This window comes from Marmota monax, unplaced genomic scaffold (genome assembly GCF_021218885.2).
Source record: "Marmota monax isolate L192 unplaced genomic scaffold, Marmota_monax_Labrador192_F-V1.1 WCK01_AAM20220418_F8-fsc00042, whole genome shotgun sequence".
NCBI classification, from domain to species: domain Eukaryota; kingdom Metazoa; phylum Chordata; class Mammalia; order Rodentia; family Sciuridae; genus Marmota; species Marmota monax.
This window is the reverse complement of record NW_026693008.1, coordinates 4,456,937-4,473,974: the sequence shown is the minus strand read 5'-3', so window position 1 is coordinate 4,473,974 and position 17,038 is coordinate 4,456,937. Positions and strand designations below refer to the sequence as shown.

At 45.6% G+C, this 17,038-nt stretch overlaps 1 protein-coding gene across 3 annotated transcripts in view; it reads left to right on the top strand.

Moving 5' to 3' along the window:
• Positions 1-17,038, top strand: part of Ptprg (protein tyrosine phosphatase receptor type G) — a 712,009-nt gene that overhangs the window by 599,229 nt on the left and 95,742 nt on the right. For all 3 annotated transcript variants that reach the window (XM_046452932.2, XM_046452933.2, XM_046452931.2), the window contains exons 9-10: positions 8,232-8,416; positions 11,735-11,843. In XM_046452932.2, coding sequence (XP_046308888.1) covers positions 8,232-8,416; positions 11,735-11,843 — 294 coding nt within the window. The remainder of the gene's footprint in view (positions 1-8,231; positions 8,417-11,734; positions 11,844-17,038) is intronic.

Below are 17,038 nucleotides of genomic sequence, written 5' to 3'. Positions count from 1 at the left end.
AGAGACCCTGAGGAACCTAACGTTAAGAAGGTCTATTTTAGCTGGGCTTGTGGCACATGCCTGTTATCCCAGCAGCTCAGGAGGCTGAGGCAGGAGAATCTTGAGTTCAAAGTCAGCCTCAGCAACTTAGCGAGGCCCTAAGCAACATAGTGAGATCCTGTCTCTAAATAAAGTACCAAAAAGGGCTGGGGATGTGGCTCAGTGGTTCATTGCCCCTGAGTTCAATCTCTGGTACACCCATGCCCACCCCCTGCCAAAAAAAAGGAGATTAAAATTAAATGACTGGTATCTTTTCTCCTGCTGGACAGCCATCTGCAGGAGGTCAAGGGCCACACCGGCCTTTATTCACTTTTATCTCACTTCCAGTTCTGAATGCTCCTTCCACTCTGTGTCCTTGGCCCCACTCAGCGACTTGGTCTCTCTGGACCCCAGTGTCTTCATCATTATTGGGGAAGATACTTGAATCCACCCTTTGGAGTCGGTTACTGTGGGCATGTGTTACAAAGTTGGGGCTTCCGAGAAACTGAGGCAGCACAAAGAACCCCCTCTTCATACCCCGATTCTTGCTATCAAGTCAAGATTTCAGACATGTCACTCAGAGTAGCAGGAATGAGTTTATTGAAGAGCTCAGAAAAGGGAAAAGGGACACTCTCAAGGGAAAGAGCGGGTCCTCTCAGAGAAGAGAGGGAGGATGTGTCTCTCCTGCACTCCAGTTTTATGGGGAATCCCACAGAAGTTTCCAGAGATTCCCGCTCAGGTCTACCTCTTAACTTTTGACTGACAGCAAAATGTATCAGACTTTCAAGTCCCTGATGTTAGGGCAACTCTAGGTCACACATGCTCACCGGTTCTAATTGGATTCTTAACTACATTCTTACAGATTTTATGGTTAGCAGGAACCATCCTTATCTCCAGAGTTTAGGGATCTGGTCACAGAAGCCTCTCCCTTCAGGGTAACTTGGGTCTCTTATCAGCGTTACCATGGGCCTGCATTTCTCCTGCAGTGAACAGGTAGCTTGCTGAGGAATGTGACATGTCCTGTCCTCTGAGGCCAGGCAGCCAGCACTGCAGGCAAATTGCTTCTTGGAAAAGAAAGTGTGTGGGGCTCAGCACCGTGGGCCCACTTTATGGAATTACTCTCCTACCCTCGTGTTCCCCCATCCTCACCAGTCTGATCCTATCACGTAGGTGACCTGACATGCATGCTCAGAGCCAGGCCAGGCAGACGCGCTGCGTGCACGTGGGAGCTAGATAGCTGTCACTCAATCATGCCTGGAAGTTGTACATCCAAAAAATACCCAAGGTGGGGTTCTGCTTTGATTCCTTCCTTTCTGATTCCAGCACCTTCCTCAGGGCAGTTTGCCCTTCATGAGCTCTTGGACAGTGAAAGAGGTGATACCCCAGAGCGTGGAGCTTCCTGATTTGAAGTCCTGCAGTGGTCCACTGTTGGGGACTTTGTGTTTGCCCAGATGTCTTTGATACAGTCCTTCAAAAAGAGAAATCCTTCCCCAGGCCATTTCTTTGCAAAGCTTCCAGGAAGGACTCAGGTTCCTGAGCCACAGAAATGACAGACATCAAAACAGTCTGAAGTAAGGCTCCCAGCTCTGTCCCACCCTGTTCCCCTCTGCTCTTGGAGGAGGAGACAGCGCCTGCTCCCTCTTGTCCTGAGCCAGGCAGGCCCCTCCCCCACAGTGCTTGCCAGCTTGGGTCCAACTTGTTCCTCAGAGGCCATTCCTATGTGGTGGCTGGTGTCACAACCTCCCTTCGCCATAGTGGCTTCTTATTTTTTTTGTTGTTGACAGCATTGTGAAATGGGAAATGAAGTCCAAACCACTTTGTTTAAGCAGCCTGGCTCTCTGTCTTTTGGTCCCTAGTGGGCCTGAGGCTTCAGGTGTGAAGCTCGAGGGGCCAGATGCTGGGAGGGGTCGGGAGGAGCCTTACACTCCAAAGAGTTGAAGGCACTTGGAGATGACACTGACCTTCAGACGCAGGGCTTCACATAGTTTATCTAAAGCCCCACATGAAGAGCCTGGGGTGGGGTGTTGGGGGGAGACTTAGCATTTACTTGTGGAACTGCTGAGAAAATATCCTTGACATTGATTTAGAATCAGAGGACCTTGGGTGCTCTGCTAGAAGCCTCTCCATTGTTTAACGAAGCCTGGGATCATAATTAAAGGTGGTTCAGAGTGCAGACAGAAATCCTCAGAGCTGGCAGCTAGCGCCATCCCAGATGCCTGCGAAAAGCAATCAGACCCTGGTGAGACTGTAATCAGGTCTTTGAGAAGGGAGGTGTCGGGGGCACCTTCTGGGGGATATCTGTGTAGTGAACTGGGTGTGGCACCTTCTACATAATTAACAGTCTTCAATTTTGTGCATGATTTAGGCCAGCAGAAAACCCACCCGGCCCTGGTTGCCAGGCAGCTGCAGGTGAGATGGGCTGAGAGAGCCGATAGGGAACAGTGGGGACTGTGACAAACAGGAGGATACACCCTTAGTCTCAAAGAGATGATTGTTCCGCTGCTGCAGCTCAACACTGCTGCATGTAGATGCACACTCAATTTAAATTACCAGATGTATACATAAAATATACCAGTTTTTTAAACACTGTGTGGGCCCAGGAGCTTGCCACTCCGCCCCCCCCCCCCACATGCCTGAGGCCCACAACCTCCAGTTTATCCACCCACAGTTCTTGTAATCCTCACCCTGACCCTTTGAGGAAGACAGTGCCTCATATACTCACCCACTTTTTAGAGAACACAAGGGGCTATCTTACACCAGCTCTTCCAAGCCAATTCATAGTCTCTCATGCCAACCACATGCAGTGGAACACGGCTGTAATCCAGCAATTCAGGAGGCTAAGGCAGGAGGAGGATTGCAAGTTCGAGGCCAGTCTGGGCAACTTAGTAAGACCGTATCTAAAAATAAAAAGGTCTGAGGATGTAGCTCAGTAGTGAATTAACCCTGGGCTCAGTCCCCCATAATGCAAAACTCTCTCATGCTTCTTTTTTCTGCTTTATATTTGAAATTCCAAGGGAGGCTGTGTTGGAAGGAAGGGTCTCCATTACTGAGCAAGCAAACAGGACTTTGGAAGCAAGCTGCCTCTTTCTGCCTTCTTTGACGGGCATATCTGGTCCCCTGGCAGTCTGACCTCAGCTGCTGAGCATTCTGGGATTTTTGTTGCCTCCATAGACTGAATGGAGTTCCTAATTAGCAAACATCCCTTTGCAGAAGGTGTGAGTTAATAATGACTGGGGGCATGATCTCCACACAAACTACAGGCTCCTGAAGGTGACCCCCCAGCAGTGAATTGTGTGGCGCTAATCCTGGAGATGGGAATCTCATCCAGGTGCTGCCTGAAGAGTGATATCTCTTTTTCTGAAATGTGAGCTCTTCCCAGGGCACTAGCAACCAAGAGCTTGGTCCCTTCCCTGGAGGGTGCTTCCAGCCCAGTGAGAGGAACAGATGGTGAGGACACAGTGTACTGGACACTGTGAACAGGGCAGAGGGGCCACATGACGTTGAGATCGTCCCTGAAGCTGGGGTGGGGCTGACCAGAGATCAGCAAGTGACAAATGACCTGGAAAGCTGCGGGGATGGAAGCAGGAAGGGGGATCACAGAGGCCTCCCCATTAGGGGAAGGACTAAGATTTCTCTTGCCACATTTTTTACTAGTGCATTATAGTTATATATAATGGATTTGTTGTTTCATATTTGTGCATGCACACATCACAGCAATCTCATTTGGCCAGTATTAAACTAAGATTTTTATTGCATGTACAGCTAACACGTCGTTCAGCAGATTTGTTCTAGTGAGCCTACTATGTGCTGGCCTGTGCTGTAGATTCAAGAAATATGTATCGAACAAGGCAGAAAAGGAACCAGCCTCGGGCACTTCCACTCCAGTGTGGGATTGCTCCAGTTCATTCCACAAAATCAGTAATTGAATTCCCTGTAGCTATAAATTCTATCAAGAATCTGAGTTCCATGGAGGAGCTGGCTTGTCAGTCTGGACTGAGGGGTGGAGTTCACTGCCAAGAATATAGTTGCAGTTGAGCTGGATGCGGTGGTGCACACCTATAATCTCAGCTGCTCAGGAGGCTGAGGCAGGAGGATCACAAGTTCAAAACCAGTCTCAGCAACTTAGTGAGGTCCTAAGCAGCTTAGAAAAACTGGCTGGGGATGTGGCTCAGTGGTTAAGGGCCCCTGGGTTCAATCCCTGCCCCCCCCCCAAAAAAAAAAAAAAACATGCAATTGATAAACTTGTTTCAGTTAATAATTTAGCCTCTCCCATTATCTTCTAAGTCTCACCTGCCACTATCTTTTGATAAACATGGGTTTTATATTTTTGGACAGTAGGAAAAAAAGTCACAAAAAATTTTGTTTCACATGAAAATCATAGGAAATTGAAATTTTGTGTCCATAAATAAAATTTTCTTGGGCATAGTCACACTGGCTCATTTTTACTTAGTACTTTTGCAGCTTTGTGCTTCAAAGGCAGAGTTGGTAGTTGAAATCTGGAAACCAAAGCAGAAAATATTTACTATTTGGTTCTTCATGGGTAAAAAAAAAAATATATTGCCATTCTCATTCCTCCAAATGTGTCCCAATGTGCCCATAAACATTCTCCCTGTCCAGGAAGGTGAAGAAGGAGACAGCTAAAGTGAAGCTTCTGTTCCTGCAGTGCTTCTCATAGATCCTGGGCAGGGGCTCCTTAGCCTACAATCTCTGGTCCCCTCTGGCCTGAGACTCTTCTGATGTGTTGTCTTGGGCAAGCATGGTTTTGCAAGACCTTAATTACAGAATTCCCTTCCTGGCAGGTGATTCCCATTAGAGAATGGCCACACCTGCTTCCCTGTAGAGCTGAGCTCAATATTTTCTCATAGGTTGAGGCAGTGGGATTCTTCCCTTTCCTTCAAAGTGATGATAACCAAGCCCTGTGTATTGCAAGGAAGTATACCCATGGCTTATTGGACAAAATGCAGCAACAGCAAATTTGCTTACAAATCACATGCTTCCATTTACATCAAATGGTATTTATGGACTTCCCCACATGTATGAGCAATAGAGCTCTATCTGGATGTTGATCCCCAGAATGTTCTCCAGGGTTATCTGAGGTTGCATTGAGATTTGGGCTGATTTTTAAAACTTTCTTCTTACTTTTTTGTACTCCATGTGTTTTTTTTTTTTTTAATTAACATGAATCATCTTAATCTGCACAGAGCAACCCAGTTATTTTCATTTCAAGAAATAAATAAGAAGGATGGCTGCATCCGAATGTGGGTGAAACAATTATTTGTGTGGTTGTGATGTAACTGCTAGAGAGAGATGTCGTTTTCCTACTGCTCACCTCTTGGAGTGGGGAAGTGCGTGGCTTTGGAAAAAGGAAAATAATTAAGAACATCGTAGGAGGTGAGGGAAGATATAGAAGTGAGGTCATCATTCTGAGATGCAGAAAGTTCCCCATATATAAATCTCCCCGGTTCACTAGTAGTATTTGGAAAGGGGTGGGGGCGGGTGTGTACCTTTTCTGGTCCTTTCCCCCCACCTCTAGGAGCTCTTGAGAAACAGCCTCTATGAAGTGTTTAAAAAACAGTAGCTTGGCGCCACCTAGTGTCGGTGCTCTGTCACTTCACCTGAGCATCTGAGAAGCTTCCCTTCAGATTCTTTGTTTGATGTCCCTGTCCTGGTGGCATTTGCACTGCAGGCAGCGTGATGCTTCCCTGGGGTTCTGCCGGGCAGTAGGGATGCCTCATTAATTTATCCCTTCCTTCCTGTCTCAGTCACACAAAGCTACTGGCCTGGTGTGGTTCTGCAGTTGAAGGGGGGAAAGGATGCCTCTGTCAAAGCCCATCCCTGCCTTTCTTCAGCAGAGCACCCTGAAAGGTGGCCCACACTTCTCTGGCTGGAACACAGTCCTGCTCCCCAGAGCTGCCTTGGGTTTGGGGCTCTTGAGTGGGAATAGGAGGGCCTGGCTGGTGGTAGGCTGCTTAGCTATTGGCTCCACCCACAGTCAGAACTGAGTTCTCCTTCCCCACTCCAGCAGGCTCACCTTTAAAAAAATTTGTTTTTAATACCAGAGATTGAACCCAGAGGCACTTAACCACAAGCCACATCTGCAGCCCTATTTTGTATTTCATTTAGAGAAAGGGTCTCACTGAGTTGCTGAGGCTGGCTTTGAACTCAGGATCCTCCTGCCTCAGCCTCCAGAGCTGCTGGGATTACCAACATGCACCACCTGTGTCCAGTGCTCACCTCCTTCTTACCCACCTTCTGCACCCCATGCCTGTTTGTCCTCCATTTCTCATCCTTCTGCTCACCTGGTCCCTCACTACGTCTCATAGCTTTACCAGCTGTTAGCTCTAGAACCTTCCACTCCTCCATGAACAGCCCCTCTTTCATTCTGGGACTTCTTCACTCACCCATTATGTGGAACTTTTTGTCAAGCAACAATCTGGTTGTCATTCTTGGGTTCTGATCTTTTTAGTGGCTTCCAAGGTCTCATAGGAAAAAGATCAGATTTGGAGTCTGGCCTCTAAGACTGCTGTCCACCTGAGCCAGACCCCTTGCTGGCTCTTCTTCTCTGCCTTGCTCCCACCTGTTGACGCTTTCTCTGCTCTCCCTTCTTCCCCAATTTCCCAGTTAATTTCCTTGGGCCCACAGTTCGAGTCAAGTGCTCCCCAGATATACTTAGAAAACACCCATCGCTCCCCTGCCTCCATCCCGTCCTGGCTCTCAGAATCGGCTCTGCCCCCATGATCTTGTCCTTGGATCTGTTTCCCCTTGTAGATCACTGGTTCTGACCTGGGGGCAGATGGTCCCTGCCGGGGATATATTCATCTGTCTCTGGAGATACTTTTAGTTGTCACAGTGGGAAGGGGAGGGAGCTCCTGGCCTTTAGCAGGTGAAGCAAAGAATCATCTGGTTCATGAGGTCAAGTGTGGACAGGAAGAAAGCCTGCCCCAGACATGTAAAGGCTCACTCGATGCGCTCAACCCTTTCGTAGACTTGTGCATAGATGTAGATCTCACCATGTCTCTTAAAATCTCCCAGCCACCAGGAAAAAACGGAAGAATTAGCCTCGCCTGCCCTCCTACCCCACATCAGGATCGTTAAGCAGGGTACTGCTGCTGCCCCAGAGAAAGTCACCCTTTTTGTGTGTGCCTTTGCTTCAAAATTATTTAAGGTCTCATGCTAAATTGTATTTATTTACACTCTGATCTGTTGACAGTAAAATCTCACCTACAGTTGTAGTTGGGACATTCTGTAAGCCCTGGCTTCTTCAAAAAGTTTACTACAAGGGCCAGGGATGTGGCTCAGTGGTAGAGCGCTTGTGTGAGGCCCTGGGTTCAATCCTCAGCACCACAAAAGAAGGAGCAACAACAAGAAGTCAATCATGAGAAAGGGTCATTTGACTATGCTGGGTTAAAAGAGAATAAGGGGGGTGGCAAGAAAAGATTTTTGAGACAATGGGAGAAATTTGAATATGGACTATGTACGAGATAGGACTCCTGAGTTAGTATATGGGTTTTTTCTTTTTTTTTTTTTCTTTTCTTTCAGTATTGGGATGGAACCCAGGAGTGATCTCTCCCTGAGCTACATCCATCCATCCAACCATGTATTTATTTATTTGTTTGTTTATTCTTGGAAGATTGAACCCTGGAATGCTTAATCACTGAGCAACATCCCCAGCTCTGCACATCCCCCTCCTCCTTTTTTTTTAAATTTTTAATTTAGAGACAGGGTCTTGCTAAGTTACTTATGGCCTTGCTAAGTTGCTGAGGCTGGCTTTGAACTTATGATCCTCTTCCTCAGCCTCCTGAGCTGCAGGGATAGCAGGTGTGATAACAGATAAGCCACTATGTTGGGCTTATCCTAATATGTGATTTAAGTATGACAGTGGTATTGTGGTGATGTGGGAGTATTAGGGTGGAAGTGTCAAAATGACACTTCGTAGAGTATTTAGGGTGGAAGTGTCAAAATGATTGTAATTTGCTTTCAGTGACTTAGCTGAGAAGCAGGTGTATGTGTATATGTGTGTGTATGTAAGTGCAGGTGGAAAGAGAAGAACAGATGAGGCCAAATCTGTTAGTAGTAGGTGGATTTCGGTAAAGGGAGTCTGGGTGTTTGCCGTGCTATCAGTTCAACTTTTTGTGGTTGGAATCTTTGGGGGCACACGGTGGAATGGCATACTCTGCCGGAAGCCCCCTGAGCCTGGCCATCTGTGTCTTCAGTTTGCAGCTCCCCACCCATCCACATGAAGGTGCAGCCTCTGAACCAGACGGCCCTCCAGGTGTCCTGGAGCCAGCCAGAGACCATCTACCACCCACCCATCATGAACTACATGATCTCCTACAGCTGGACCAAGAACGAAGACGAGAAAGAGAAGACGTTCACAAAGGACAGTGACAAAGACTTGGTAAGGACCCCTGTTTCCAGATCGAGGGGCTACAGCCCTTGCAGTTTCAGAGGGGCCTGCTGAGCTTAGGGACTGCCGTGGGCTATGCTCCCACATACTAGCCACAGGAGTGGACAGTGGAAGGAGCCTGGCTCCATCCTGACCTCGCATCTGTGAACTCTGACCTGGAAGAGCTAGTTAATTGTTCTTTGCAGTGGCCCTCCAAGACTGATAACTTTAGCTGCCATTATTAACAAATAGAAAGCTTCTAATAGTCCCTTTTCATCCAATAGGATTACTGTACAAATTAAATGGTGCATTTAAGGATCCCCCAGGTTCTGGCATACAGCAAGCGCTACATAAGTATTCACTCTTATAATCACAGTTACTCCACCTCAACCTCTGCCTCCTTTTTCCTTCAACTTCCTGCTGTCACATCACCACCTCCCTGTCCACAGTCCCCACCATTCCCATTTGTCCTATCTTGCATGCTCCCATTTCCTGCGGGATCCTTGTGGCCATGGAACTTCAGCTTCTGTTCTGCAGCTCCCAGATCCCAGACCATCTGACCCCACTGGGAGCAACCTGGGCTCAGTCCCCTCCAACCCCCAGTTCCCCAACCCCACACCCCATTTCCACTCTCACTGGGCACCCAACAAGGCCCCTCCTTAATGGTGTATGCAGAAGCTACCTTCTCAAAGCAAACCCTCCAACAAGCAGTAGTCTTCACTTGCACAGAAACTCAAAGTGACACATTTGCTACATTTATCCTTAATCAAAGGAAGGCTTTGGAATAATGAAACCTGTAATTGTATATGTGCATGAAAATGCGGGGCACCTAGTGGGATTCTTAATGACTGTTATCACCTTTTTTTTTTTCCCTCCCTCTCCATACAGAGTCCTCGGGGCCCATTCAATCAGTTATAGAATAATACTTTTCTTATTTCTTTCGATGGAGAATTTTTCACTTCATTTCCATTTATATTTTCCATTTCCCCACTGGACTTTGTTATCTGGGTCACATTAGGGAGTGACGAGCCCTCTTGAAATCATAGAGGAATCTGTTGAAAGGCACCCAAGGTTACGATGTGTTTTAACCTTTCTCTTGTCACCACTGGATGCCCGTAAGGGATTTTCCCCTCTCTGAAGTAAAGCTGGCTTGCATTAATCAGCAGAAACTATCTAGGCGCTGGTTTAACCGGTTTCTTGTTCTAAGTGGCAAATAATTAAACATGCAAAGATGAACAGATACTGGCTTGGGGTGAATTCTAATAAATCCCTGCATAGATGGAGTGAAGATTTTGTGCTCTGAACAGAAGATGGGTCAGAAGATTAGGGAATGAGGCATAAATTAGGTTCAGAGAGAGAGAAACACACTTTGACAGCCAGTTTTGATCCCTAGGAATTTCTAGGGGTGGTTATTTTCTTTGGGGACACACAAAATTAATTTTCTTAATTTCTCAGTACATCAAGAGAGCCGACTTGGTGGCCAGAAAGCTGTGCTCCCACCCCTGGTTCCAGAAACCTAAAAGCAGAACCTAACGATTATAGCATTCTTCAGTCTAAGGTCCCTCCGTCACATCCTGTCCACAAACCTGGGAGCCACGTGTGTCACACCACCTTTTCCAAAAGAGATAAATGAGGCCTTAGTTAAATAACAAGACCCTGCCCTGCTGCTCCCATCAGGAAGCTGTGTTCTAGACAAAAGCAGCAGCCATCGCCACAGTGACGTTCATACCCATCAGAGGTGTGCAGTGGCTGTGCCAGGGAAGCGCCCTTGTTGGGGAGGCTCACGGGGCAGCTCTCTGCCCAGAACATACAGGTCAGTGACATCTCATCCACTGGGAGGAGTGTATGGAAATTGCTTGCTTCTGTTTATTTCTTGGGGAAACAAGTACTACCTGCTTTTTAGGTAGGTTCCATTTTCTCATTTACAAGGGCTCTTAACCACTGAGTCAGTCACATCTCCGGCCCTTTTTATTTATTGATTTTTTTTTTTTTTTTTTTAGCTGCTTAGGGACGCTAAATTGCTTAGGGACTTGTTAAGTTGCTGAGGCTGGCTTTGAACTCACGATCCTTCTATCTCCCCCAGCCTCTGGAGCCACTGGTATTACCAACATGCACCACCAAATCCAGCTACAAAGGCTCTTATAATGACACATTAGGAATGGTGACTTGGATTTATTTGCCTGGTGATATTTGATCAGACACAACATCTTTGTTTGTATGTGGTGCTGAGGATCGAACCCGGGCCACACGCATGCCAGGCGAGCGCGCTACCGCTTGAGCCACATCCCCAGCCCCACAAACATTTTTCTAGAATGGGCCAGATGATGAATATTTTAGGCTTTACAGGTTATACAGTCTCTCCTAACTATTCATCTGGGCCTTTAAAGGGTGAAAGCAGCTATCAGCAACATATAAATAATAGGGTCATGGCTGTGTGCCAATAAAACTTTATTTATAAAAACAGAAGAGGGGCTGGATCTGGCCTGCAGGTTGGACACATCCACCTCCTGTGTTAGACCAGTGGTGCTCTGTCTGCTGTTGAGTGTGGTACACCATGAACAAGGTTTTCTTGACCTGTGTTACCCAGTTCTCAGAAGAACCCATGAGGTAGCTGTTCCTCTTCCCACTTGACAGTTGAAGGTAGCAGAGGCTGAAAGCCATTGAGTAACAGCTAGTGAGTGGTGTGATGACTTTACGTCTCATGACCTGTGGCCTAGTGTTCTTCCTTGCCTCGTGCTCTCTGTTATACATAGTCAGGATACGACAAGACCTTCAAACTGCAAAGGAAGAGAGAATTTCTTATTGATGTTCTGCACTCTGCATGGCTCTGGAGATTATTTGGTTGATAACTCTAGAGGCCATCTAGGACCAGTAATTATAGCTTACATGGTACAGTAATTGTGACAGAAATTCAGACCTTGTGAACAATAAAGAGGACTAAGTCCTCCAAGTCAAGAATGATGCTGTCAGGCTGGGGCTGTAGCTCAGCAGGAGAGCTCTCGCCTTCCAGGTCCAAGGCACTGGGTTCAATCCTCAGCACCGCGTAAAAATAGATAAATTAAACAAAGGTACTGTGTCCATCTACAACTAAAATATTTTTTAAAAAATAAAAAAGAAAGAATGATGTTGTCACTTCTTCTCTTCTTAAGTGCTAAAAACAGATTCCTGGGGAAGGTCATTACAAGGTGATCTTTCCTGCCAAAGCAGGCTGTGGTCAGTGGGGAACACCACGTCTGCCAGGATTTGCCAGGGTATCCAGATTTACTTTTGAGCACAAAGTGTGCCTGGCTTTCAGAAGAAACTCATTGCCTCCTCTTTCTTCCCCTGCAGAAAGCCACCATTAGCCATGTCTCACCCGATAGCCTTTACCTGTTCCGAGTCCAGGCCGTGTGTCGGAATGACATGCGCAGCGACTTCAGCCAGACGATGCTCTTCCAAGGTAAGGCTGGTTTCCTTCTCACTCCCACCTGACCCTCTGTTCATGCTTTGTCCTTTTCCTGGAGGGGTTTGGGCACAAGAACACAAACCCAGTCTAAGGATCCACGTAGGCATTTAAAGCACACCTAGAAAACCCCAGGAATTTGTATCTGTCTTTGAGGTTGGACATACCCTAGGTCAGAAGAGGGGAAGAAAAGCAAAGCAATTTTTGGCTTATTGATTTTATTGTTATTTTCCAACTTTGGGGAACCAGGCATGTGGGCTTTTCCACTACCCATTGTCTAGCCCCATGTCAGAGTGTGTTGGCAGGTGTCCTCTTTGGATTTCCAACATGATTCTGTCTATTGTTCCCTCAAGAACTGCAGCCAGGGCTCGGATGCAGCTTGGTGGAAGAGCACTTGCCCAGCATGCATGAGGCCCTGGGTTCCATCTCCAGCACCAAACTTAAAAAAAACCAAAAAAAACTTAGAGCCCCAAATATGTGATTCACCTTTCCCACTTGCAAGCCACAGACAAGCCCTTGCGCTTTTTTGTATTTTTTTATTTAGAGACAGGGTCTCACTGAGTTGCTTAGCACTACACTTTTGCTGAAGCTGACTTTGAACTCAAGATCCTCCTGCCTCAGCCTCCTGAGCCACTGGGATGATTGGCATGCACCACCGTGCCCAACAAGATACATAACTATTCAATGGGATATTTTTTTTTTAAGAAAACAAAATCAGTACAAAGAATTTTAAATGAAGATGAGGGGCTTGGGATACTGTAGCTCAGTGGTAGGTAGAATACATGCTTACCTTGCCCTTGGTTTAATTGCTAGCACCAAACATATAATAATAAAAATTTAAAAATAAAGATAGGATGCATTCTGTCTTACTTGCCCCAGCCTAATCTTGGTACTGGTTCCCAAAACAGGCAGCCCTATGGGCCAGAGGTTGTGGATTTGGTTTTCTGATAGGCACTCTGAGCAGTGTACAAGTAAGGACCAGGGCACTGGACGGGACTCTGCCAGTCTGAGGCCCTTCCTGCTCAGGATCTTTACTTCTTAGGGGCCTCAACTTTCCCATTTCCAAATGATAAACCTGCACCCCAGGATACTGGTTCTTAACCTTTTTGAGTCCCTGAAAAATGCAGAAATCCTCTAGAACATATCATAGGTCATAGATGAGCAGCATCAGCATAGGGAGGTGGTCACAGGCATCTGAGTTCTAACAAGGTGCCCCTAGTGACTGGCACACACATTAAGGGCTGGCAAATGCTAGGTTGGAGCCGGGGATCTGGAGTGAGGGTCTCCAGTGTGTCCTGGCTGCCAGTTAGCTACTGTGCCACTCTTGAGAATATCTCTTATCTTGGAGCTACATATAGCCTGCCAATCCAAACAGTGGTGGTATTGACAGTACCAACCTCACTGGGTCCTTGTAGAGTGACAGGTGAGGCATATTAAAGAACTAGCATAGTGTTAATTACTGGCAGTGCTGTTGACATCTCCTTAATACAGGTTGAGTATCCCTTATCTGAAATGATCAGATGGGTTTCACACTTCAAAGTTTTGTTTTTCGGGGGTGATTTTGGAGTATTTGCATAGACTTTACGAGTCAAAGATCCCTACTTAGTAGCTAAATGATTTTCTCCTTGTGCATCCTGAACACATCCTGAGCATCCTGGATCATTTTGGAACACAAACTCAAGATCCAAAATGATCCAGAATTTAAAACCATTTCTCAGTGCTTATAAAGTTTTGGACTTTGAATTTTGGGGAGGATTTTGGATTTTTAGATTAGCAATGCTCAATGTGTATTTTAGTTTGATGTAAAAAAAAAAAAAAAGTGATGAACTCAGGGCAAGAGGCCCTCTGGCCTAGATTTCTTTCAAGGCTTCTTTCTAGCTCAAAAATTTTGCATGTAGTATTTATTCTTTGCTAATGATCTCATCCTTTCTATTTAAACTAGTCAAAATTAGCATGATTGCGGTTTTACATAAGTAAATCTCACTCACTCTGTCTATCCATACGCTGAATATATTAACCCTTTCCCAGTGTTAAGACCATGAGCCAAGGGGAGAGAGAAGGGAGGGCAGACTGGGAGCTTGCTACAGCCGGGCCTAGGAACTTCAGACATATCAGTCATGATTAGGCCTCCCCTGTGCTCCATCCAAGAACTCTAGATCTACAGAGCTGCCTCTTCTGATGAATAGCCCTTGAGCTGCCTGGCTTTCACGCTGACTTTGAAAAATTAAATGTTTATAATATAATGCAATTCAAAAAGGCCCTGTCAGCTGTAAACTCAAAGCAAAGAGTGTTTTAAATGTCTGACCACAGTGACTTATTAAAAATGGCTGGTGTCTCCTTTGTCCACCAATATCTTTGCTCAGAGGTGGACAGGAGTTTGCTCCGTGTGCCCTGGTGCTTACTCCTGTAGGTGCGTCAAGGGGCGGGATCTTTCTTTACACCTGCCCAGGATAGCTTCAGCATTTTTTCCTACAACACATGTGCATAGTGTAAAAACCTAGATCTTGATGTGGGTGAGCTTACTTAGCTTTTCTGCTGTGCCAGGTGTAGGCAGTTAGGAGCAAGAGAGGCCAGGGTACCAAATTCATCAATGTGAACTTAAGATTCAAAAGGAAAGAAAAATTTTAAAAAAAGGTTAGAGAATTCTATAGCAGCTTTGTTCACAGTAATAAATGTGCATATGATTTGGGAACGAGAGAAAGTCACATGGAATATTTTACCTTATTGTAGTAACTATTACAATATTTAAGTATAGAAGATAATCAGTATATTTACCTTACTGTGGTAAATATAATAGCCATAATACTAACAAGTGGTATTTTTGAAGTGGCTCACCATTACCAGGCATTTTTACCTAAATTACTTCATCTGAACTTCACTTGGTGACAGCCACTAAGGTTATATGTTTTATAAATGGGGAAATAATGTTCAGGATGCACAAGGAGGAAATCATTTAGCTACTAAGTGGAGTTTGCTCCTCTTCTTCTTCTTTTTCTTATTATTATTATTATCTTTTTTTTTTTTTTTTGGTATCAGGGATTGAACCCAAGGATACTTAAGCACTAAGCCACATCCCCAGCCCATTTAATATTTTATTTAGAGATAGAGTCTACCTGAGTTGCTTAGGGCCTCACTAAGTTGCTGAGGCTGGCCTTGAACTTCTGATCCTCCTGCCTCAGCCTCCTGAGCCACTGGGATTACAGGTGTGCGCCATCACATCTACTTCTTTTCTTATTCTAAAGCCCAATCATTGTTGTGCAGCCATGGACCACCCTAAAGAGTTATGACTCAGTAGCCCAGCTGTTCAAAGAAAGGATAAAACAATAGCTGACTAAGTATTCCAAGCCATTTCCCAGATCTCAGCAGTCACAGGAAGAGGGCTGGGGGTGGGGGTGGGGGTTCCTGAGCTTTTGCTTTGAGTCACAGACCCCAGGAGACAGCCTGGAGAAGCTCACAGATCCTCCCTCAGAATGGTTTTAAATCAATGAGTAGAATACATAGCAGAGGAACCAATTATGTTTAAATACAGTTGTCAAAATATTTTAAACCAATCCGAGATTGAGCAGTATATGCGCTAACTGTAGTAAAGTTTTAAATGACAAACAGCTGGCCTGTGAGTGGCTGTTATTTCTGAGCATTGATGAACATCAGTGATATGCCCAAATAACCACTATAATGCCAAAGCAGTGTGAAAACAATATGGATCCTGCGTCCTTCCTTCACGACAGGAGGTGCACAACTGCAGGGAGCTTAGCCAGAATACAGATGTCACACACACCCCCCACACCTCATCCCTGCATTCCATTAGGCCTCTGGTCCAGGTTTAAGGACTCCTGATCTGAGAGTTCTTAAAGAAAGTTCCTGATCACCAGAGCTACCACTGACCCTAGTAAAGACTGTGCAAGACTAACAAAAATCTGACACATAGATGGAGTAACTGTTGAGTTTGTTGGCCTTCGTTAGAGCCCTTTCTAAAGGGCAGGTAAGGTCACTCTCCTGAGAACTTTCCTTCCTGTGTTAATGGAGGGAGGCGTGTTCACCTGTCCAAGCAGTTGAAGTCTGGATGCCTGGGCAACTCCATGATCATGGGAGGCCACTTGTAGTCCCCGTGAGACCCACACTATTTGTTCCATGGCTGCTTTGTTGGACCTGGAATCTACCCAGTTGCTTTGCCTTCTAGATCCATCTCTTCCCCACATGAGCCTCTTTACATATTTCAGTATCCAACTATGCAAAATGAACGTATCTTTAGGTCAAGGGGTTGCACGCTCAGGTGCCTGGGGTGGGGGCAGGCATGGGATAGGTTGTGAAAGAAGGGAGGGTTCTCCGTGGGAAATGTGAGACCATGCACCCAGCTAAAGGGGGTGACAGATCCTTGGCCCCAGGCAAGTGTTGCCCTGTATGGAAGTCACCCAGTATTGCCAACATTGATCATAATTTTGCAGATCAATGTTCACCTGAGAGTTTTTGAGGTGGAAGCCTTTACAATGTTGGGAGAAGATTTGATTTTTTTTTTTTTTAATACCAAGGATTGAACCCAGAGGCACTTAAATACTGAGCCATATCCCCAGACTTTTTTTTTTTATTTAGAGACAGGTTGCTGAGGCTGGCTTTGAATTTGTGATTCTCCTGCCTCAGTTTCCTGAGCTGCTAGGATTATAGGCTCAATTTCTTAAAGAGGCTTACAAGGCAAACAAAAATATACATAGGTCACTTGACATTTTTGATGTAGTTGTAAAAACTGTAGCAGGCACAGGGTAGTTAGGTAATTAGCATTTGGGGGCTAGTTTTTCAGTGCAGTGTATGTAGGTGGCAGATTTTTCGCTTCTTCCAGCACTTTCGGTTTTTGCAATAACCACAAAGTTTGATGTTTTTAAGTTCTGTTGTTTAGCATTATTCATAATAGCACAAAGGTAGAAGCAGATGAATGGATAAACAAAATGTGGTATATATGGCTGTCCTTGAGGAGATTATGCTAAGCAGACTAAGCCAGTCACAAAACCACCAATACACAGGGTGACATTTATATTAGATGTCCAAAGAAGTTCAGTTTATAGGAATGGAAAGTAGAGAGGTGGTTGCCAGGGTTGAGGGTAGGAGGAAATGAGCAGTTGTTTCGGTATGTAGAGTTCCAGTTTTCCAAGATGAAGAAGTTCTAGAGAGAAATGGTAGTGGTGGTTGGTTGCACAATA